This window comes from Aspergillus melleus, assembly GCF_016097325.1.
Source record: "Aspergillus melleus strain CBS 546.65 chromosome Unknown contig3, whole genome shotgun sequence".
Classification (NCBI taxonomy): domain Eukaryota; kingdom Fungi; phylum Ascomycota; class Eurotiomycetes; order Eurotiales; family Aspergillaceae; genus Aspergillus; species Aspergillus melleus.
In genome coordinates this window covers 3149607-3170671 of record NW_025763372.1, presented here as the reverse complement: position 1 = coordinate 3170671, position 21065 = coordinate 3149607, and the positions used below count along the sequence as shown (strand labels likewise).

Sequence of the window (21065 nt, the reverse complement as noted above, 5' to 3'; positions counted from 1 at the left end):
GATTCGTGCGTATTACGGACTAGATTGTGTCAGATCCACCCTCGTGAGATCCTGACCCGATCCCTGCTCTTAATAACCCCCAACTATCAACTACCTGGCCTGTGCTACAATGTGCCCGAACCAATGAGATCCTGACATGCATTGTGATATGACCTATCAAAACTTGGATTAGCAAGCGACTTTGACTTGCTGGCTACCACACGTACACCGATCTTTCAACCATCTCAGCTGTCTTATTCTCATCCCTGTACTTATCATGACCCCCTCCCCTCGGGAGCGGGTCCCTCGAGCCTGTGAACATTGCCGCGCGCGCAAAATCAAGTGTAATGGCGAACAGCCTTGTAATGCTTGCTCACGAGATCCGCAAAGATGCGCTTATCGAACGGGTCACATTCGCAAGAGGAAAAGCCGCCAACCGAAAGAGCCTCCTCGGGCGCCAGCAGCGCTGTTACCGGCTACGGCGCAGTCTCCCATTCCGACAGAATGGTCGCCGTCGGTGACACTGATGGACGATCCGGTCCATTATAAACGGCAGCATGAACTCAGGGCTGGAATCGGTGTATCGAACCCGAAGACGGGAAATTTCCAATTCTACGGTTTGTACTCTGCCTGCACGCCCCCAGTCCCCTCCTTGGTGGCCACCACGGAACTAATTTCTCTAGGTCCTTCGTCGGGGTTCGCTTTTCTGCAACGGATTTACCAGCGGATTAATAAAACTTCGTCCAACCAGTCACTACTGGCTCGTCGAAGCTGCTCTGTACCAGATGCGTTACAAAAATGGGGCATGGAGCGGTTCATGTTCGCCGCCGACACGGATGGCGACCTTCGTCTAGCCCAGTTGCGGACGGAGGCCTTTCTCCCTCAGGCTTTAGGAGAAAGATTCATCGATGCGTATTTCAAAATTATTCATCCGCAGATGTCAGTGCTTGTGCACTCGGAGGTCATGGAAACATGGGCTCAAATGTGGGAATTCCCAGTGCGAGGTCGCAAGCTGAAAAACCAGGAGATCTTGTTCATGGTGCTGGCTCTTGGGGCTCGTGTCGTCAATTTGAAGGATAAGGAGCCCGAGGCACGTGTCGAAGGCTGGGCTGAGCATTTCTCCAATCGTGCAGCCGAAGGGCCGATATTTTTACAAGAACCAAGTGTGAAGGGAATGCATCTGATGCTGCTGAAGGTAAGCCATGGGAGGTTCATGAGAAAGTATACTTGCTGATGATGATCGCATAGGCCATGTATTCTCTGCAACTAATGCGACAAAATGATGCCTATCTCTATCTTGGGCACGCAACACGGATTGCTATGGTGCTGGGCTTGCATCGCTCGCAAGTGACGGACGGACGAGAACCACACATGCACCGACTCCGACTCACCTTTTGGACCGTCTTTGTCTTTGAACGTATCTCATCTGTCTACATGGGGCGCCCATCTGCCCTCTCTGATAACCAGATTGACACCGCATACCCCGAGGATTTCTCGTGCAACAAAGACGAAAATATCTATCAAGCACCATCAATCGAATGTGCTTGGGTGCGCGCGATGGCCGAGATCGGAAAGCTCGCCGATAGAATATCCGTGGATATCTACTCCCCGGCTAGCATAAAAAGTATCTCAGACCTGGCTACAGTTAACAACACCAGCCTGGAATGCGACGCGGCCCTCCAACGCATCAGCACTTCTCTCCCATCCTATCTCCACTTCTTTGACCAGAATGTTCCGATCGGCGAGGATTGGCAGGAAATCCAACGGATCAGTCTGGGATTTAGTTACTACGTTCTTCGGATGCTACTCTACCGACCGGCACTAGTCCTGACGACTTTCTTCTCGAGCCCCGCAGAAGCGCAACAGAGCGCGGTCTGTGGAGTTGACATTCAAGCATGCATTAACGCTTCGACATCTGCCGCTCGCAACTTGGTCAACTTAGCGCACGACGTATATTTCCGCCGTTTCCCCGACATTCGATATGACGGGGCACTTGCATCGTTCCTCGTCTCAGCGACAATGACAATGCTATATGACGTATTGAACCTTGGAACGGAGCCGGACCGTGCACGACAGACATTCGCCGTCGTTGAAAAAGGCATCCAATGTCTCGATGAGATCGAGCACACCGGATACACAACAGGGAAAGTGCTCAGCATGGATCTGATGAAGGTGGCCAAGCAAGCGGTACAAGCAGCAGATCCTGTCATCGATACGAATCAGGTCTTGGTCGATTCGTTTCCTTGGCTAGAGTAGGTTCACCCTCCACAGATAATGTTATTCCAGCGCATTCTAATCAAAATTCTAGCAACTGGACCCCCGGAACCACCGCCACCGACCCGAGCACTCAACATACTCCTTATGTTTTCCCGCAGGACGGGACTTTTCCTGGGATTGGCACACTTGCCGCCGACACAGCAATGCTAACCGGAGGAGAAGTGAACTTCCTCTGGTTGAATAATGGCCTTGACCCGAGCACAATCCCGGGATGCTTATATTAATGCATAGCTATAGACAAGTAGATACTGAAATGCATAATGGTAGAAGATTATATAATACCAAACCCATGTATGGCCTACGGCTCTATTGTCCTCGTTTGTCTCCATTCTGCCCCAGGACCGTACTATAAACCAATAAACTACTAGGAAAGCTTCCCCCCATCTAATACCTCCAATCGACTTCTCCTCCAACCATTCTCCAACTCAAACACCGATCCTGTCGCTATTGCCTTGACAGTACACAAACTCAACCAAATAGCCATCACAACCAACAGTATGACCAGCACCGTCGACCAAACATGCAACGCGGGCGAATCCATAATCTTCCCCAATTGCACCGCACAATTGGTATACACGCCCTAGTGAGTGACCATCAATATCTTCAGAGAACCATATGCAAACGAAAAACACCCCGGGAGAAAGAAAAGACCTACCCAGGGAAAGATCAACGCCCAAGCCGCCATACTGAACCTTGTCGCTCTCCACCCCCCAGGCTGACCCAGTAACGTATGCAAGATACTCACGATGGCAAAACACCACCAGAAAGTACCGAAGCCCCAGGACATCAACCCAGCCCATTGGCTAATATACGCGATCGGACGGGCCGCCTCGGCAGTGAGGAACATGCCGCGGTTATACGACGCAAAGGAGCCCTGTAAGACGGCGGTACCGAGAACCTGCAGCGCGAATCCACCTTGTCCGAAGGGTCCACAGATAACCATATCCTGGTAGACTTTTGTCGGAGTGGGATATGTTCGGTTGAAGTGTTCGAGGAGCACGATGGCGGTGAAGGCGAGGGCAAGGGCGAACCCGGTTCCGATCTCGAGGTACGAGATGATGATGGCGGGGACTTGGAGGCGGGGACTGATGGTCGTGGTGGTGCAGATGACGCCGCCTCCGGCAGCGGAGGTGAGGGCTGCGATGACAGGGAGGAGAATGGAAGGAGGGATGTGTTCGATATCCGGGGGTTGGAGTTTCAGTTGGATGTAAGGGATTAGGATGACTGCGAGGATGGCGAGGGCTGTGCTGATACACCAGAGAATGTAGGCGGCGAGGCCGGCGGTGGATCCGTATTGGAGACTGACCATCTCGATGATGCTAGTGAAGGTGATGGAGATGCTGGCGAGGCAGGAGGTTTCGAGGAGGTTAGTGCGGAGCTCGTGAAGGACATGATGGGGGTGGATGATGATGCGCAAGATGTAAAGGGCTAGAGTGAGACCAAATAGCACAATTGTGTAGATCCAGACGATCTTGGCGAGGATAGGAAGTGCGCCGAATTGGTAGTGCAGTTGGTGTAGGAGCACGGCGATGATGCCGGTTCCTTGCGGGACCAGGAACCATTGCGGGCTGAAGTGCCAGAGAGCGCGCGAGAATCGGTTCACGGGTGGGGGATCATCTTGGTGGGACATGCTGTCCGGCGTCGATCCCGCTGGAGATCAGTCCGGAGATTAATTCTCGAGGTTGAAAGAAAGTAGGATTAAATTAGGGTTGAGGGAGGCAGGGGGTCGTGACGTCATGGATTGTTGACGGACGATGCGGATATCTTTAATTATCAGATAAAGATTGACTTTGATCAAGCGTTCCACTTCTGACGACCGACCATTCCATGGTTATTCGGAATTTGATAGTTGATGATAAAGTCAATCTTAACATATCGACTGAAGGTCCAATCTCCAGCAAAGCATATCATTGCCGAAAATCAAATCAGCTTACTCTATTTGTAGACCATAGTCCGACGCTAAAACCACCAAGGCTGCATATCAGCACGACACGAGGTCTGCACTCTGTAGCGTTTCCTAGTTCGTCAAGTAGCCCGACGTGGCTACTAATCACTGGCGCGAATTACTTTTTACTATCTGACATTTCCCGAAACACCCCCTGGACGCTAATGCGGGGAACCAGCAGAGCCGAGTGTTCGTCCCACCCTTTCCACCCCTCGCAGAATGCCTCCTCCTGCACCTCTTCAAATTGAACGATGGCCAACGGTACCCATCACTACACCGTTGATCGCATCGGACCTTCACTTGTTTATGACGGAAGAGGTGTAAATGGGCAGTTAGCAGATCCCGCAGTCAAGTATTGATCTTCCCCGCGTCCCCGCAACTGGTTATCGCAAAGCTGACTGATCATCAAAAGCATAGTGTTTGTCCACGGTCTACGCGGGCATCCTAGGCGAACATGGGAGTATAACAGCGCGTGTCGAGACGGCACTCGTGGCACGGAGAGGAACTCGTCGAGATTGTCGTCTGTGTTAAAGCTCTGGTCGAAAGTGCCGTTCTCGCACAGCGTGGATGTCAGCAAGACGCAAACAGAGACAGGGATATTCTGGCCCGCTGATCTCCTCCCGTTTGTGATTCCCAACGCGAAGATCTTTTCTTACGGATATGACGCCGATTTTATTGGAGGTATGTTCAAGAGTACTAGCCAGAATAGTATCTTGCACCATGGGAATGATCTCATGGTGAGGCTGGAGCGGGTATTGGATAATAAGGTAGGGTGTCTTAACCAGGCCTTGCTCAGGATGTATAATACTTATCTGGTGCCGCAGAAGCCCATCATATTCGTCGCACATAGCCTAGGTGGTCTCGTTGTCAAAGTGGTACGACAATCGCTTCAGCATGATACTCAGTGACATTGATCAGATCTTCAGGCCGTGCAAACATGCAAAACCAGTACAGACCCGAGGTATCAATCCCTATATCGCCGCGTTGACACAGTCGTGTTCTGTGGCACACCGCATAGAGTAAGCGAAGCAGGTGCTTGGGGCCAATTGGTCCGTAATCTCGTTGTTGTTGCTCTACGGGATTCGAATCCGACCTTGGTCAGAGACTTGGAAGTCGATTGTCGGATGCTCGAATATATCCACCATAACTTTCGAAAGATCCTCCGCGAGGGCAGAATTCGCATACACACATTTCAGGAAGGCCAGGGACTAAGAGGGATCAAGGGATTTACTGGAAAGGTAAGCGATCTGTCATTCCATATTGCTATGAGGCTAATGCACAAGGGACCTAGGTCGTGGATGATTTCTCCGCTCGCGTCGACTACAAATTGGAACCAGTCGAGACGATAGACGCCGGTCATTTGAATATGGTGCGATTCAAGAACGAGCGAAAACCCGGCTTTCGAGCCGTATCTAGGGCATTGAGACGCTACGTATTGACGATAAACGAAAGGAAATGTAGGTTCCAACCCGCATGACTCTGGACGCACAAGAATGGGATCCCAAGCTTACTTGAAAAGATACACTATGTATAAGCAAAGGCAACGAATATTTTAAACGCCGCATCCTTTCATCTTTCATACAAGACAGAGAGAAGGCTCTCCGTTACTTCATTCGAGCGTGTAGCCTACTCAACCCCATTGACTTCGACCGACAGACGTACGTTTACTCGAAGATGATGTTTGTCGAAATGGAGATAAGCTACTATCGTCCGTTTGCTCGACCAGAACAAGCTCAGCATCTACATCAAGCGCATGGATATGGGCTACAAGCCCTTGAAAAGGCCCAGCTATTAAGAGATGTCACCAAGGTGGCTGAGATAAAGCTCATGCTGGCCTGCGTGAAAGCGCGAGAAGTCAAACTTGATTATATCATGGAAGTCGATGATCGGATACTTTCCAGAAAACGTGAATTGATAATGAAGGAGATCAAGGTAGCGATGAATAATGTACGGACTATGAATCCGTCAAATATAAATGAGTTCGAGCAATGGGGGAAGCGAGCGTTTATGTCTTTAGAAAAATTAAATCTAGTTAGTTTGAGCGAGTAAGATGGATGTTAGTAGTTGACTTGATCTAATTGACACCTGATGGAGTTCAAAGATCTATCCTGGGATTAGGTGGCATAGCCCTTGTTGTAGAGTATCGCCACTCACCCTGCCTGTATAGTCTTTGTTAAGCTAATTGCTATTGCTGATCTGATATATATATATTCAGTATTATACAATGTTGATACATAAATTATTGCATTGAAAGTTATTAAAAAGTCCTATTCGCTAAAGGAAGTTCCTAAGTTGTTACTTGGGGCACCTGCATTGCTAGTGAAATTGGCAGTTTTCAGATATGATGTCATAGGAATACCCCTCTCTACTCCGCATATGGCGCTCGATCGACTGACCGAGTCAAGTAGCGGGCTAGAGGGTTCGAGCCCCTATTTCAGTGGTAGTTACAGCAACAGGGGGTTTTCGCGGTAGGATCGCTCACAGAAACAAACGACGGTGAGGTGACGTGGCATCATTGTCTTTATACTCGTGACGAAGTGGGCGAGCTGAACTGCAGTCTCAATTAATTCCAACGATCCATAGCCATTTCTGTCCAATTACAATGGGGTTCAGCCGCACTGGTTCGAAGAGATACAGGTCATGCCGAGCTGAAACCCGGGCCCACATTTCCCGCTGATTGTCGGCTGTTAATTATCCTATTGCACAGATCGCATGTGGGTTTGGAGCAAGGTGCTTACAACAAGGTTGCGTTCGTGAAGGTCAGTTCGTGCTACGCGAGTAAGTGGGTTATGATCAGATCTACACTTTTCATGATTTGGAATCCACTGCTCAACCCCTCGACGATCTTTACCTACTATCGATAATGTCGCCTGTCGGCCAAGGTTTTAGTATCCATGCACTTCCCCTCCCATGGAAAGATATTAGGCCCAGCATGCCCACTTCACTCTCAATGCACTTTGAGTACTTCTGAGAAAATACAGCACGCTTGTTTCTTCTAGTTCAGTTCCCTTCTCTGCCATACATCATGTCCTCAGATCCAGCCAAACAATATGCTGAAATCATGGGGTATCAACCCCATGGAAATTTCCTCTATAAGCCTCAAGACGCTCGTGATTTACCACTCGGGTCAGTCTGATATTTCGACAGAAATGAAGACTGGGTTGAACTGGCCAATCTAATGGAAAGAGGTAACCCAGAATCAAAGGGATACGGGCCGTTCCGCCACACCCTGGAAGTGGGTGAAGCGAAGGAGTGCTACTGGGACAAGCAATCTGGCGAGAGTGAAGTGGGACGGAGCTCCCGGGCCACTGCCGAAGCTTCTGGCGCTATGGCTGCTGCTCCGGTCGATGTGTCAGTCCAGATGAAGCGCAACACTTCGTCGACTGGCAGCGCAGCGCTTATTACCGGCTCGGCGGTGCGCAAATACAAACTCAAGAATCCATTCAAGCATGAAATGATGGATTGGGTGGACGAGAACGCGGCAGAGATCATCAAGCCTCGGCGTCGTCGTCACGAGATCAGAGACCGTGGACTGTTCGTGATTATGGCTGTTTGGGTCACCGATGAGTGTGCAGTCAAGCTCACTACTGGGAAAAAAAGCGATGTTGATTTGTCACTGGATTTGGGAGCTACCGGAATCGGTAAGGTAGGCGGCGGTATTGGAGCCTATGACAAGCTCAGCAGAGAAAACTGGTCCACATACCCTCCAGACAAGGTAATTGCAGACGAATTCCCCCTAGCAAATTGCCATCAGGACTTGGAGCCGATTGCTGATATCTTATAGACCAAGAATGGCTACGTCGTCTCGTTTGCAGGCGTGGAATACTCTCTCAAGTGGCTCGCTAAGAAACGAAGTGTGGTATGTGCCTTTTTCCTATGGGATGCTTGCTGTGAAAATCAACTGACCAAACCAATTCAGCCTGTCGACGTAGAAAGACAGACAATCAGTTTACCTGTTCCCAAACCCAGGCCGATCGATGTTACACCTGAGACACAAGAGACGTCGGAGTCGGAAGCCGATAGCGAGGGAGAGGATGCGGGAGAAAACGTGTGCAATGCGTTTGGGATGGATGATAGTGATGATGAGGCAGAGCAGGAGCATGCACAACAGCAAGCAGATGCTATAAAAGCGGTGTTTGAGAAGCTTGCGCAAATTCGGCAGATCGAAAACGAAGAGCAGAGGAAAGAGGAGATGATAAAGTTGGTGAAGGAGGATTTGCAGGCTCGGGCTATTATCGGACAGTGGCTTCAGGACCAGGAAGCTCAGGATTAAATTGGATATAAAGTATGCTTATATCATCGATATATGCGTCTTTATGAACTGGTTATCTGGACGCATATATGAGATGGTAGATTCATCAATTTTCGTTCAATGTGACCATCTGTTCCATGTCATGCTAAACAAGAGGTAGTAATTAGGTCACTGAGATACGCATAGGAACTCGGGAGCTAGGTCGACCAAAACCAGGTCTTAATAACTCATATTTTGCAACTCTATAAAATTGAATGAGTTCAGGTCTATGGCCAATGCTATAAACTTATATTCTGTTGATACAATCGTCCACGGCGAGATCATTTCTTGAACAGTGAAGGCTTTTCTTGTAAGTACTACAAGAAACTGGGATATGTAAAATGCGTTCTAGAACTCTAGCCGTACGTGGCAAACCGATTGTATTTACAATATGATTAGAATAATAGGTCTACAAACCATCGATTCTCTTCGTTACTTCCCTCGCATTACTTGGTATATTCTTCATTGGATCGTTCCAGTTGTTGGCATATGAGGCAGCGACTGTACGCTTAAACCACTAGGGCATCCCGCCGCAGTTCACCACATGAATTCCTGTTGCATTTGTTAGCTATTTGAATATATCCCTAGAGATTAGGTAGGCGACTGACCTCAGTGTGCAGCGTAATTGACGTGCTAAATTCTGCTTCAGCCTTAGCTACAGCCCTTTTGGCAACATCGATCATCTCAGCTGGCCCACAAGCACCGATGCCCAGTCGTTCTTCCAAGCCAAACATGGAGATGTGGTCTGAAATGTGACGAGATATATTTAGCCGTCCTTGTTACATTTCAGATCCATTATCTATTAATCTATGCGCGGGGGTCTTTGGAACACTCTTTTCGGGATCAGAGATAGTCACTGCGGCCGATGGTAGCTCATTCAGAGTCATGATTTGGGGCGTGGCATCGCCGGACAAGATGTCTTCCCCTGTCACATAGATGGATACGTTGACATTGGGGGTTTCTCGTAGTCGAGTGAGCCCCAATCCAAACCAGCTTAGTGCTTCTGCTTGAAGTTAGTCCTAATTATACCTGGAGGATATTCAAGGAAGTTGGGTACTTACCTTGATATTTGACGGCCCAGATAAAGTCGATGAGTTTTGAAGTATTAGCAGCAGCAGCTTGCTTAAGTACACTGAGCGCAATGGCGAAGGTGTCCTCCCAGGGTTTCGAGAGATCAATGCAGACTGTTCTCTAATACAGATGAATATTTACCGGAACCAGACGACCTCTTACCCTTTTAGTAACTTATTTACGCGGCATCCACATTTTGATAGACACATTTCGGGCCCGAGAAAAGAAATCAAATGCGGCAAGGGTGACGATACACTGTAATACAACGGATATATGACGTTCACATGGAGAATTGACATGCCCTCGCGCACCAAACGAGGTCTGTGACTGGTCTTGTTGGTGCTCCACGGATGCATGCTATGGTTCCATAGTCCCATCCAGCGTTTACGGACGTAGAGACCAGATGACCCACAAGGCCAGACTGTTACCAGATTGTTTTGTCATAACGTACGTTATAATCTGGTGCAAAGGTTGCATTAAAAGAACGAGCTCAGTAATAGGTAGGTAATGTACCTGATGCCTCCACATGCCGTGGTTTCTCGCCTTACAGGGAGATTGATAATCTGGTCTATCAATCTACGCCGGTCAGATATTGTCCTATACACCTTGGCCCTCGTTAGCGATAGACAAAATCACATACCCCGTCAGGTCTGGGACCGTTGACCTCGCACCTGTCATTCCTTTTCGTTTTCAATTCCTTTTGGGAGTTGGCTTGCACGCATCATGGCGAATCTTGCACATCTTAGTCTCGTCTTCCACATAGCACTTGTCTTCTTTGCACAGTGATGTCGAGCTAAAACCGTCACACACGATTTCAATGTCACCTGGGTCACTGCCAACCCTGACGGCTTGCAACCTCGGAAGGTGGTCGGAATCAACGGGGAATGGCCTCTGCCAGTGATTGAAGTGAGCAAGGGGGATCGGCCTGTCGTCAATGTGTACAATGATCTTGGAGATAAGCGCACTTCCATACACTGGCACGGCATGTTCCATAACGGCACCAGTGATATGGGTGGCCCGTCGATGGTGACCCAATGTCCTATTGCTCCGGGAGCTTCATTCACCTACAACTTCACGGTGGATCAGCCTGGAACATACTGGTATCATTGCCATACCGACAATTGCTATCCCGACGGATATCGCCAGGCCTTGATTGTACATGACAAAGAGGCCTATTCCAATGACATGTACGATGAGGAATTCACCCTCACTGTGAGTGATTGGTACCACGAGTTGGTGGAAGATATCACGTTCATCAGTTTGACGAACCCGACTGGCGCCGAACCCGTTCCTAACTCTTTCCTCGTGAATGATACGCAAAGCAGCAGTCTCTCGGTTGAGCCTGGCAAGACATACCTATTGAGACTGATCAACATGGGTGCATTTGTTGGCATGTACTTCTACATAGAGGACCACAGCTTCAGAATCGTCGAGATGGATGGGGTGTACACGGAGCCTACTGAATCCGATCTCCTTTATCTCTCTGTGGCTCAGAGATATTCAATCTTGGTCACGACCAAGAACTCCACGGCCAAGAACTACCCAATTGTCACCGTCGCTGATTCCAGTCTGTTGGACGTGATCGAGCCGACCCTCCAGCTCAATCATACCAGTTGGCTAGAATACAATGCCACAGCCGATCATCCTGTGGCTGTAATGACTGTAGACGACTCCTCCGATCTGATTCCATTCGATAGTATTACCCTTGTGCCTTATGACCGAGTTCCCCTTCTGCCAGACCCTGATATGGTGATCGAGGTCACAGCGGATATGGGTAATCTTGCTGACGGAGCCGGCTATGCATTTTTCAACGACATATCATACACAAGACCCAAAGTGCCCCTCTGTACTCAGTCTTATCAAGCGGAGACCTTGCGACCGATGCGACTGTTTACGGCGAATTCACGCACCCCATGGTCCTGGAACACAACCAAGTCGTGGACATCGTTCTGAACAACGGCGATACCGGCTCCCACCCATTCCATCTTCACGGGCATAATTTCCAGCTCTTGACTCGATATCCTTGTTCTTCTTCACCGAATGAGCTTATTGGGCATGCTGTAGAGAAGGATTGATTCTCTAGGCATTATGGGTGTCTGAGGTGCCCAGAATGCCAAGAACTTCACTTGGTTTTTGTATGCACCTTTCTTCACAAACTCACGACAACCTTCTAAGACCGGAAGAATGAAACATGAATCTATTTCAATAGATGCGACAGAAGATTTTGAAAACTGGCCTTCTCGTTGGAACGCATTACAAAGACGCAAATGGCACTCTACTTTTACCTATAACTCTTAATCCTAGTAGTTACTAGCGAAGTCAAGCCACTAACACAGAGGGCACGATAAAGTTTGAAATCAGTTCGCCAGGCAGCAGTTGATTGATGTCAATGTTTTCTATATAAATTCCCCCAAGATTCCAGTTATCACGTGTACCCCCTTTCTCCAAGCTAGTCTCCAATCTTCCAGCTATTTTTGCTACCACTGCTATTTCCCACCAAAATATATAACACCTATACCGCACTAGCTATGAACCATCCTGTGGTACCAGAATGCCAGGCACCGTGGCAAATGAGTGACTAGATTTAAAAAGCCTTACCATCCTCTCTCCTACCTCCCTCATTTCTTCAATTTCAGTAAAGTCCATGATACCAGTTAGTCAATTCCCGAATCGCAGTTCCACAAACCAAGAGTTATTGTTATCACCCTGACCCATACATCGGACCAGGGGAAGCAATGGTTAAGGAAGCATGTGAGACTCTCTCTCGACACTGTCCTTCGATGATTTCCTCATCCTCCGACGGAAGAAGACACGCTTAGCCCACTTCCATGCCTCAACGCCCAAGAAAAATAGCACGGCCTCCACAAAGACAATACCCCATTCCCACGAGATCACCGTATGTTTGAACACGACATGGTTGATAACGGGGATGTAAATGATGGGGAAGATAGTAATCCACCCGGCCATGATGGACCAGAAGAGGAACTGATTCCGCCACACGTCGTGCATCCACTGCGTAAGATATTTCTTGGATTTGGGCTGCATGCGGAAAAAGGATCTTCGCATGTTTACCATCTCCCAAGCCAAGAATAGGGCGAACCATGTGAGACAGACAAAGGTTGTGGCTCGGGCGCGGAAGACCAGTTCGCATTCTTCGGAGTATTCGCTATTGCAGCGGCGGCCGAGATTGCCGTCGCCGAATCCCCACATGCGGATAGAGAAAGCTGAAAGGCAGAGCGCGGCGGTCCAGAAGCCATAAACTAGGGTATCGATGATGACTTCCCAGGTGAAAATTCCTTGTTTGGTTTGGGGTGGACGGTCCATGATGTCGGGCGCGGCTACCTCCATTCCAAGTCCCATGTCGGGCATGCCGGAGGTGATCATGATAATCCAGAGAATTTCAACCGGGGCGAGAGGGAACACGGACTGGCCGTCTTTGTCTTTGAAGGCTAAGCCAATCAACAATGTGCATGCTTGAGCGATATTCTCGGCCAGTAGGTGGAGAACGAATTTCTGGATGTTGTCAAAGATCCGACGGCCTTCTTCCACGGCATTTAGGATAGATGCAAAGTTGTCATCGGTAAGGATGATGTCCGAGGCGTCCTTCGCTACATCTGACCCTGCTTGGCCCATAGCGATTCCGACATCCGCATGTTTGAGGGAAGGGGAGTCATTGACTCCGTCACCAGTCATGGCGGCGAAGCGTCCACGTCGATGTAAGGCATCGATCATTCGGACCTTCGTCTGAGGTGCACATCGCGCGATGACCAGAGGTAAGGTAGGAAGGGCATCCACTTCGGCATCGGTAAGCTTATCGAATTCGCCCGCGGTCATGACCATGGCATCGGCAACATCAGCAGCGACCGTGTTGAGATCAGATGGAACAATTCCGACTTGTTGCGCAATGGCCTTAGCGGTCCCAGGGTGATCTCCAGTAACCATGTGCACCTCAATCCCGGCTTGGAAACATGCTTGGATTGACGCTGCGGTTTCCGGACGGGGTGGATCATACAGACCGATAAGTCCGAGGAAACAAAGGTCCTTTTCAATCTCATCGCGGTCGAGGTCAGAGCCTTCAAGAAGCCTAGCCTGTTCAACGTAAGGTCGGTGTGCCAAAGCCAACACTCGGAGACCCATCTTGGCGAGCTCCTCCATGTTCTGGAAGATTTGACTGCGGAGTTCGTCTGTCATGGGCACGGAAGTGGATGAGTCTTGATCCCAGATCACCGTGGTACAGGAATCGACAATGCGCTCAACCGCACCCTTCGTGAAGACCATTTGGCGTTCTTCTTGAGGTGTGATTTTGGTGAAGATGACCGACATTTTCTTGATCGTCGAGTCGAACGGGAATTCCGCCTTTTGATGCCAAACAGCGCCCTGGCCCTTGGTCCAACGGTCTCGGTTCCAGTTAAATCTCGAAGCGAACACTCCGATCGCGATCTCAGTTGGTTCTCCGCGTGCACTCCATTCTCCCTCCTCAGACTTATATACATGGGAGAGATTGGCCATGGATGCCACATCCAAGAAGTCCTCGAGCTGGCGATTTCCGGCGACAAGACCCTCCACGTCCTCTGCGGGAGGCCCTTCCTTTTCGTCATCGAATTTCATTGGAGACAATGGGGTGAAAGTCACATCACCGACCGTGGGATTGAAAGGTTCATTGGAGGTTCCGACCGAGTACGTTCCTCGAGAGGGGATCCATGCTTTCTTGACCACCATCTTCCCCTGCGTCAGAGTGCCAGTTTTATCGGAGCATATATCGGTAACTGCACCCAAAGCCTCGAGAGAATCCAGTTTGCGGACGATCACGTTCCGTTCGACCATTCGTTTAGTCCCCACAGCCATGGTAATGGTTAACACAACGACCAAGCAGGCAGGGATCATACTAAGACCAGTGCCGACAGCGTACAAGATCACCTCGTTATTGCTGCTAAACAAATTGGCAGCCATAACAACGATCGCAAAGAGCACGGCAACTCCAAACAACAGGATCGCCAGTTTAGAAAGCTTCCTCTGTAACGGAGTGCCAACATTGACACCAAGAAAGCGGCCTATAGCGTCTGTCCCGGTCAAGGTCCAGGCCTGGATATACCATCTCTTCTTAGTCTCGCCGTTAGGGCCACGCTTGACCTGGCGTTTTTTATTATTGCTGGCACGGAGGGCAGCAGCAATAGAGCCAATCTCGGTCGCCATACCGGTTCCAATTACCACGCCACGGGCGCGGCCTCTTGTCACTGTGCTGGAACTATAGGCGATATTCAGACGATCTCCGGGGCCTGTATCTTCCTTGAATGTGGAGTCACATTCTTTGGTGACAGGGAGAGACTCTCCGGTGAGAAGTGCTTCATCCGTATCGAAATTGACTGCCTCAACCAATCTGTGGAGTAGTTCTGTCAGTACGTCTCTGTTTCGTAGAAACTCAAGTCACGATGTGGCTTGTTGGCCTGAGGCGAAGACTCACCTGATATCTGCCGGGACGGTGTCACCTGTTCTCAATTCAACCATATCGCCAGGGACGATGTCAGTCGAAGGAATTGAGAAGGTTTGGCCACCACGAGATACAGTTCCTGTAGGCGAGCTCAGAGAATGCAAAGACTCCATGGTCTTCTCCGCAGCATATTCCTGAAAGAAACCGACAACGATATTCAAGACGATGACGGCGCAGATAACGCCGCCCTCAATCCACGACTTGATTCCAAAACTGACCGCCATGGCCAGCAGGAGAACCTGCAATTACGAATTGGATCAGACTCTGGGAGTTCTCATAACGCTGGGAGTTCAGGAAAACAAGAAAGTGGGCCCCTTAACTAGCATCATTGCGTTTGCGACCTGGCGCACGAGGATCTTGATGATAGATACGCCCTCGCCTTCCTCCAGTTTGTTCGGACCATATTCCTGAAGGCGACGCTGAGCTTCCTCATTGCTCAGACCCTCATCAATCCTGGTCTCCAATTCTTTGATGACCACATGGTAGGGGAGGGTATGGGCGGGATGGCTCAAAGGTGAGCCTGGGACCCCGGCGGAGACCCCGGGGCTATCACGCTGTTTTCCGTCCGTCATATGCAATTTTCCTATCGCAAGGGAAAAGCTCAATGGCACTTGTCTAGCAGAAAACCGAGATAAAAATCTCACTGAAGTCCGCGGCGGCGGACATCAAGCTTTTTAAGTGATCGAGCCCATTGCCTAGAGTCAGCCAAGACGATGGACTCTGTTGGTGTGAAGTGCAATATCCAGTTCCCTGTCATCTCCACCAGTAAGAGCGATCTACAACACAGCAACGACCAACACGTGAAATGGTTACACCGATGATAGGCAGTTGGCGCCAAGGATGTCCTCTTTATGCCAAGCCGGTGTTGACGGACGGACGAATCCCGGGGCAGCGACAGGTCCACAGGCAGAGAATACGAGGATTCTCATTACTACATCGTCCCGCCGTTCGAGATGGTGGAACTCGGGTGTCATCACATGCATTCAGGGTTCAGTCGTCTTCCCCACTGTGCTACCCAAAGTTTCGGGGGGCGGGCGTGGCAAACGTAACGCCATGCAACCGAAGTTTGGACAATCCGTCTGGCAGCACTGCAGGGATGCGCAATGCTAAGGAGCCATCCGCTGCGAGAGTAGATGATACAGCAGATATGACATAGCAGCTTTCAGTCTCTTTTGAGGAGGAGATCCTTTGTGCTGTTATGGCATTCAGGGCCAATTTTCGGGGATCAGGATGCAAACGTCAGTCCGCTGGGCTTCTTGTCCAGGTTGGCCAATCTTAGTGATAGGTGGTGACGAAGCACAGAGTAGAAAGTATGTTGTAGATGTTTGTGATACATCCAAGAATGCTCGGATCTCATATCCGAGGGATCCGTAGCCAGGGTGACCTTTCTTATACATATTCCCAATTTGGTCATATTGGAGAATCCCAACAACTCGCTCTTCTTCGGGTGACACGACTGACTGGCTCCTGGACGATGAACTCGTCTGTAAATCAAGCCTAGTGTCTACCTTGTATCGCGTCGTCTGACCCATGTTCTTCAACCGTGTTCGACTATCACGCATCAGCTTAAGCGTAAAAGTTCGTACATTACAACACATGAATTACAGATTCGGCGATGGCGTTCGAGTTACCTTCGGCAATCGATGTGTAATATCAGTAGATAGTGTGGCATACTAAAAAACCGATTATCGTTTTCATCATTCCCTTCTGCAAGCTCACTGCACTTTGTCGAAACTATGAAACTCGCCTCAACATAGCAGCACGAGAGGACCGGAGACAATATATATATCTCTCTATTTTTAGAACCAGATCGGTCTGGTAATTTCAATGACTTCGGAATATTCTCATCGCAAGTTGTGATATTTCCCGAAAGCCATAAGACCTCCTCATATTATAAGGTAGCCCGACAGCAGAAATCCCCTGCACGATTCCATCATGAACGACTTGTGAATAAAGAGAAACCGGTTTGGTAGGGAGGCGGTGAGGCCTCAGGCTTTTCCGCTCCAACTTCGACCCCCGCAACTTCAGCTCCCGCTGTCATCGACGTCAGCCATCCCAGCTTCCCCTGAACAGCCTCAAAATGAAGCTCCTCTACATCGGAGTATGTTTTTCTTGACCAGAATATTCCCATCTACTAACGAATCCTTTCTACTCCTCAGATTATCAATAATGGCCAGCAGCCCGCCGTGGAGCTGTGCGCCGAGCGCGAGTTGAGCAGCTACTCGCGTTTCACCCGGAGTAACATCAGCGAGTTCATGACTATGTTCAGCAAGACGGTAGCCGAACGAACGAAACAGGGCCAGAGACAGGATATCGAGGAACAAGGCAAGTTATCGCCTGTTTCCCTCCGGTCGCATCCCCGCACCGGCCCCTATCCACGATTCTAACCATCATGTCATTTACAGATTTCACTTTTCACGTCTATGCCCGGACTCAAAATATCGCCGCCGTCATCATTAGCGACAAGGAGTATCCGTCTTTGGCGGCACACCAGATCCTCTCGAAAGCCCTCGATGAGTTCCTCGCTCAAAACCCCAACGCCGACTCCTCCAGGAACCCCGTGACCTTCCCCCCGCTGCGCACGTACATCACGACGTACCAGGACCCCCAGCAGGTCGACAGCATTATGAAGATTCAGAAGGAGCTGGACGAGACGAAGATCGTCCTTCACAAGACTATCGAGAGTGTGCGTATACTTCGAACTTGTGTTAGCAAGGGGCCGACCGCTAATGATAATTGTTGCCTAGGTTCTCGAACGAGGCGAGAAAATCGACGATCTGGTCACCAAGAGTGAGGGGCTCAGCGCACAGAGCAAAATGTTCTACACTTCGGCGAAGAAGCAGAACTCCTGCTGTGTCATCTGCTAGTTTGTGTTATCATCCGTACACACACTGGATTTTCATTTTCATTTTCCTTTCTGGACGGACGTCAGGCTTGTGTGGAATATTACTCGGGGGCGTTTCAGTTTTTCCTTTCATGTCTTGCTTCTTTTTTTCGCTTTTACACAGCCATCTTTGCGTTCAATCTTGCAGTTCTCGCCGATCGCGTTCACATGAGAAAGTTGTTGGTGATTTGGTCCCTTTATGATAGGTGGTCTTCCGTACGATGAGATACCTCAGACATCCGCTCTCTTAGAGTTAATATATTCTTCTCAATTTCCTTTTCTTGATCTTGGATTCTTGATGTGATCGGTTTCTGCTCGGGTTTGCGATAGGGTATGGGGCTCATGGTGGGCGCGTGACTAATTGATGATAGGAAGATTTGATTTAGAATTTTGAGCGCAAGGCAATCGGTTCCGCGCATTTTGGTCCAGTCTAAGTGGATCTTGGCTTCATTATGCTTCTTCTGGCGGTATGGCTAACGAGCAGTTACAGGAAATTGTGCATAAGCAAGTGTTGGGATTAATGCCGTTCTGCCCGCGACGATGATCACCACATATCCAAATTCAGCTTCTTCTCGCCGACGAGACTCATTCCGTCGATTGGAGCATTCCGCCGATCTCCGCCGCTCACTATTGCCTGTGAATTTCTGTTGATTGGACCCTGAGCTAGCTTTCATATAGACCACCCGGGTCTCCCCGCGAGCCACTCCATGTTCCCGGGCCGTTTCCATCGCTTCCTCATGGACTCCGTACTCCGCATCGTCCCTCTGAGAACAGACGGCGCGGTAGGGACGAATATGTGATCGGTTGTTGGCCGTCAATGTACGGTAGTATTCGTCTTGTTTTGATTGGCTACTGGGAACAGTCCAACTGCCAGCTGGTTGTGTGCTACAGAGTATGACCTCAACATATTGACGCCTTGCATTTGCTGGGTTGGAGCAGTTGTCAATCGATGGCAGCAATCCAGACTAGCGCTAAGTCGTGGATCTGAAGTTGCCTTGCGGTCTTGCCGGTCTCACCGATCCGACTCTAGCACGTGACTTTCGCTTCGCTGACTAAGTTCAGCACAAATTTTGTGACGTGTTCAATTGTTGAAGCCTGAAAGAAAAGGCTGAAGCGATTCGCTCAATCGCTCTACTGAAACAGATTAGAGGAGCACCACGGCATTTCTACGTCCAACGTTCGTGTTTTACCTATTTATAGGCCGACTATCGCGGCGGTGCAACGAGGCAAAGACTTCCTCGGCCAACGCAGCGTATTCGTTGTCCACAGCTGTCCAGTAAGGGACTGGTAGCCAGGTAGGGCAATAGATAGGGCACCCCCCTTAGGGCATCCCCACCCGCCACCGCCATTTTCTCTTCTAGAATCCGATCAGGAATTCGTGTTCCTTGGGTCGATAAGTTATCTGGTGGGAGATTCTGTCGGCCTCACAGCCATTCATGCTGGCCCCGAATCCACCGATAGTACCCGGCTTCCCGGCCCGGTCGCCTGCTATTGGCCGGTACCGCCGAGTTCTCCATGTGCAGAATCGCCCTGGTCGAGGGATAACTAGTATACTAGGGAGTAAATAATGCTAGTAGTAGTCGGACTATGGGTATTGTGGGAATTGGGCGTCATTGATCTACTACTCGTTTCGACCGTTACTCATATAGCCCCTCACTGAACTGTCTTTCCCTCCTTTATCTCTCTCTATCAGTTCCCATCTTTCACTCATTTCTGCATATCCAAGCATTTCAGCGCAAGGTGAGTATCTTCTTGCCGGCCCAGTCTATAATAACAGTGAATTTTAATGAACTCCAGATTTCATTTGTTTCATTCCCTACCATCTCGAGAGTCATTCCCAGGGGTTTCCCCCTAATTTAGACATTCTCTCTCCGCAACACCAGGAATGACCGTCATGGCCCAAGATCTAGACGTCAAGTCCGCCCTGCGCTTCAATATGCGCAGAAACCGACTTGCAGAATGTTTGACTGCGGATGCCTTGATTGCTGCAGGTTCGGCAACATTGGTGACTCCTTCGGTCATGATTTTGGATCGGTATGTCGCTTGGATAACCTATCGAGCTCGGTGACTAACATCCACAGTCTGGTGGTCGAAAAATCATCCCATAACCAACCTCTCCTCCCCGCATTCCGTCGTCACCTATGGGCCTCCATCACGCAGCCCGCGACCTTCCTTACTTCTCGACCTACCCTACTGGTTTGGTCCCTGTACGCGGCAACTTTCGCAACAGCAAACGCGTCCGAGACCATTCTGGAGCGAGTATACCCTCATGTCGACCAAGCCATTGCCGGAGCTACAACGTTCCTTTCCACCTTTGTTGTTAATTCCTCCGTCGGCATTTGGAAAGACATCAAGTTCGCTCAGTTGTTCGGCCACAAACACACCACCCCTCCTAATCCTACGCCATCCGCTGCTCCTTCTACCTCAGCCCCTCCTTCGCAGAGCAAGATCCTCCGCTCCGTCAGCCGCTCTATCCCCATGGCCACCTACTCCGCCTTTCTCCTCCGCGATGGCCTCACAATCTTCGGCTCCTTCAGCCTTCCCGCCATGGTCTCGGCTTCTATCCCGGACTCCATCGCCTCAGCCGAATACCTTAAAATCCTCATCGCACAACTTGCCATTCCGGCTTCAATCCAACTCGTCAGCACCCCCATTCACCTGCTCGGTCTAGACCTATACAACCGCCCCACGGCGCTCCCCGCAGCAGACCGTTTCTCCCGAGTAAGCCGGGATTGGATCGGCGCATCTCTCACGCGCATGTGTCGAATCATCCCGGCATTCGGACTAGGCGGATTCGTGAACACAGAAGGCCGAGCCATCCTTCACGATCAACTGCGCCGGTGCGGGGAGGAATGAGCGAGGAAAGTGGCGGAATCGGTACATCAGTGGATCCCGCATGCCCAAGGAAATAGCGGGCTCCACTCCCTCTCCCCCGTCCAGGCCGATTAATGGCTCCCTTCCTGGCTCTGGTACCTAGGGTTGGATGCTTGGTTGCCCTACATGGCTACCCGATCGGGCTAGTTGTCACGCCCCCACCACGCGCCCTGACCGGGCCGGTTGAGTGCCGGGCTGCAAGGCTCCGGCTGGACTGGACTTCTTCTACAACTCTCCACGACCGGGTAGATACGGC

At 50.0% G+C, this 21065-nt stretch overlaps 10 protein-coding genes across 11 annotated transcripts; 7 read left to right on the top strand and 3 right to left on the bottom strand.

The window, feature by feature from the left end:
• The first annotated feature begins 274 nt into the window (after window positions 1-274).
• On the top strand, window positions 275-2560 carry LDX57_006155 (fungal specific transcription factor domain-containing protein). 2 transcript variants are annotated; one of them, XM_046087846.1, is made up of 4 exons: window positions 275-596; window positions 663-1174; window positions 1228-2231; window positions 2288-2560. In XM_046087846.1, exons 1-4 carry the CDS (start codon window positions 506-508, stop codon window positions 2478-2480), a joined length of 1800 nt encoding a protein of 599 aa, XP_045943814.1. In that variant the 5' UTR covers window positions 275-505; the 3' UTR covers window positions 2481-2560. The 2 variants fall into 2 exon arrangements, with proteins under 2 accessions (XP_045943814.1, XP_045943815.1); XM_046087847.1 differs by having other exon boundaries at window positions 1228-2560.
• Window positions 2561-2590: 30 nt separating this feature from the next.
• Window positions 2591-4136, bottom strand: LDX57_006154 (putative malic acid transport protein). Its single transcript, XM_046087845.1, has 2 exons — window positions 2912-4136; window positions 2591-2836 (listed from the first exon to the last, which is right to left on the bottom strand). The coding sequence occupies exons 1-2, from the start codon at window positions 3884-3886 to the stop codon at window positions 2621-2623; spliced, it is 1191 nt and encodes a 396-aa protein (XP_045943813.1). The 5' UTR covers window positions 3887-4136; the 3' UTR covers window positions 2591-2620.
• Window positions 4137-5325: 1189 nt separating this feature from the next.
• Window positions 5326-5678, top strand: LDX57_006153 (uncharacterized protein; the record flags this gene model as incomplete). Its single annotated transcript, XM_046087844.1, has 2 exons — window positions 5326-5439; window positions 5493-5678. The coding sequence occupies 2 exons, from the start codon at window positions 5326-5328 to the stop codon at window positions 5676-5678; spliced, it is 300 nt and encodes a 99-aa protein (XP_045943812.1).
• A 197-nt stretch (window positions 5679-5875) lies between these two features.
• Window positions 5876-6250, top strand: LDX57_006152 (uncharacterized protein; the record flags this gene model as incomplete). Its single annotated transcript, XM_046087843.1, has 1 exon — window positions 5876-6250. One exon carries the CDS (start codon window positions 5876-5878, stop codon window positions 6248-6250), a length of 375 nt encoding a protein of 124 aa, XP_045943811.1.
• A 1129-nt stretch (window positions 6251-7379) lies between these two features.
• LDX57_006151 (uncharacterized protein) lies at window positions 7380-8666 on the top strand (the record flags this gene model as incomplete). Its single annotated transcript, XM_046087842.1, has 2 exons — window positions 7380-7916; window positions 7986-8666. 2 exons carry the CDS (start codon window positions 7380-7382, stop codon window positions 8472-8474), a joined length of 1026 nt encoding a protein of 341 aa, XP_045943810.1. The 3' UTR covers window positions 8475-8666.
• Window positions 8667-10481: 1815 nt separating this feature from the next.
• FET3 (ferroxidase fet3) lies at window positions 10482-11516 on the top strand (the record flags this gene model as incomplete). Its single annotated transcript, XM_046087841.1, has 1 exon — window positions 10482-11516. Exon 1 carries the CDS (start codon window positions 10548-10550, stop codon window positions 11514-11516), a length of 969 nt encoding a protein of 322 aa, XP_045943809.1. The 5' UTR covers window positions 10482-10547.
• A 400-nt stretch (window positions 11517-11916) lies between these two features.
• On the bottom strand, window positions 11917-15275 carry ENA2_2 (P-type ATPase; the record flags this gene model as incomplete). The annotated part of the gene is made up of 2 exons (XM_046087840.1): window positions 11917-14940; window positions 15025-15275. 2 exons carry the CDS (start codon window positions 15273-15275, stop codon window positions 12303-12305), a joined length of 2889 nt encoding a protein of 962 aa, XP_045943808.1. The 3' UTR covers window positions 11917-12302.
• Window positions 15276-15308: 33 nt separating this feature from the next.
• Window positions 15309-15623, bottom strand: ENA2_1 (P-type ATPase; the record flags this gene model as incomplete). Its single annotated transcript, XM_046087839.1, has 1 exon — window positions 15309-15623. One exon carries the CDS (start codon window positions 15621-15623, stop codon window positions 15342-15344), a length of 282 nt encoding a protein of 93 aa, XP_045943807.1. The 3' UTR covers window positions 15309-15341.
• A 1508-nt stretch (window positions 15624-17131) lies between these two features.
• YKT6 (palmitoyltransferase YKT6) lies at window positions 17132-17918 on the top strand (the record flags this gene model as incomplete). The annotated part of the gene is made up of 4 exons (XM_046087838.1): window positions 17132-17152; window positions 17211-17376; window positions 17457-17737; window positions 17799-17918. 4 exons carry the CDS (start codon window positions 17132-17134, stop codon window positions 17916-17918), a joined length of 588 nt encoding a protein of 195 aa, XP_045943806.1.
• A 1902-nt stretch (window positions 17919-19820) lies between these two features.
• On the top strand, window positions 19821-20791 carry LDX57_006146 (uncharacterized protein; the record flags this gene model as incomplete). Its single annotated transcript, XM_046087837.1, has 2 exons — window positions 19821-19969; window positions 20017-20791. 2 exons carry the CDS (start codon window positions 19821-19823, stop codon window positions 20789-20791), a joined length of 924 nt encoding a protein of 307 aa, XP_045943805.1.
• Between the last annotated feature and the right edge of the window lie 274 nt (window positions 20792-21065).

What these genes read in the sequence shown, in the direction of transcription:
- LDX57_006155 (XM_046087846.1), top strand. Translation starts at nt 506, where the DNA reads ATGGACGATCCGGTCCATTATAAACGGCAGCATGAACTCAGGGCTGGA. An exon ending in TGCATCTGATGCTGCTGAAG is followed by an intron (nt 1,175 to 1,227) that starts GTAAGCCATGGG and finishes ATGATCGCATAG; the next exon opens with GCCATGTATTCTCTGCAACT. An exon ending in GATTCGTTTCCTTGGCTAGA is followed by an intron (nt 2,232 to 2,287) that starts GTAGGTTCACCC and finishes TCAAAATTCTAG; the next exon opens with CAACTGGACCCCCGGAACCA.
- LDX57_006154 (XM_046087845.1), bottom strand. Translation starts at nt 3,886, where the DNA reads ATGTCCCACCAAGATGATCCCCCACCCGTGAACCGATTCTCGCGCGCT. An exon ending in GGGCGTTGATCTTTCCCTGG is followed by an intron (nt 2,837 to 2,911) that starts GTAGGTCTTTTC and finishes GTCACTCACTAG; the next exon opens with GGCGTGTATACCAATTGTGC.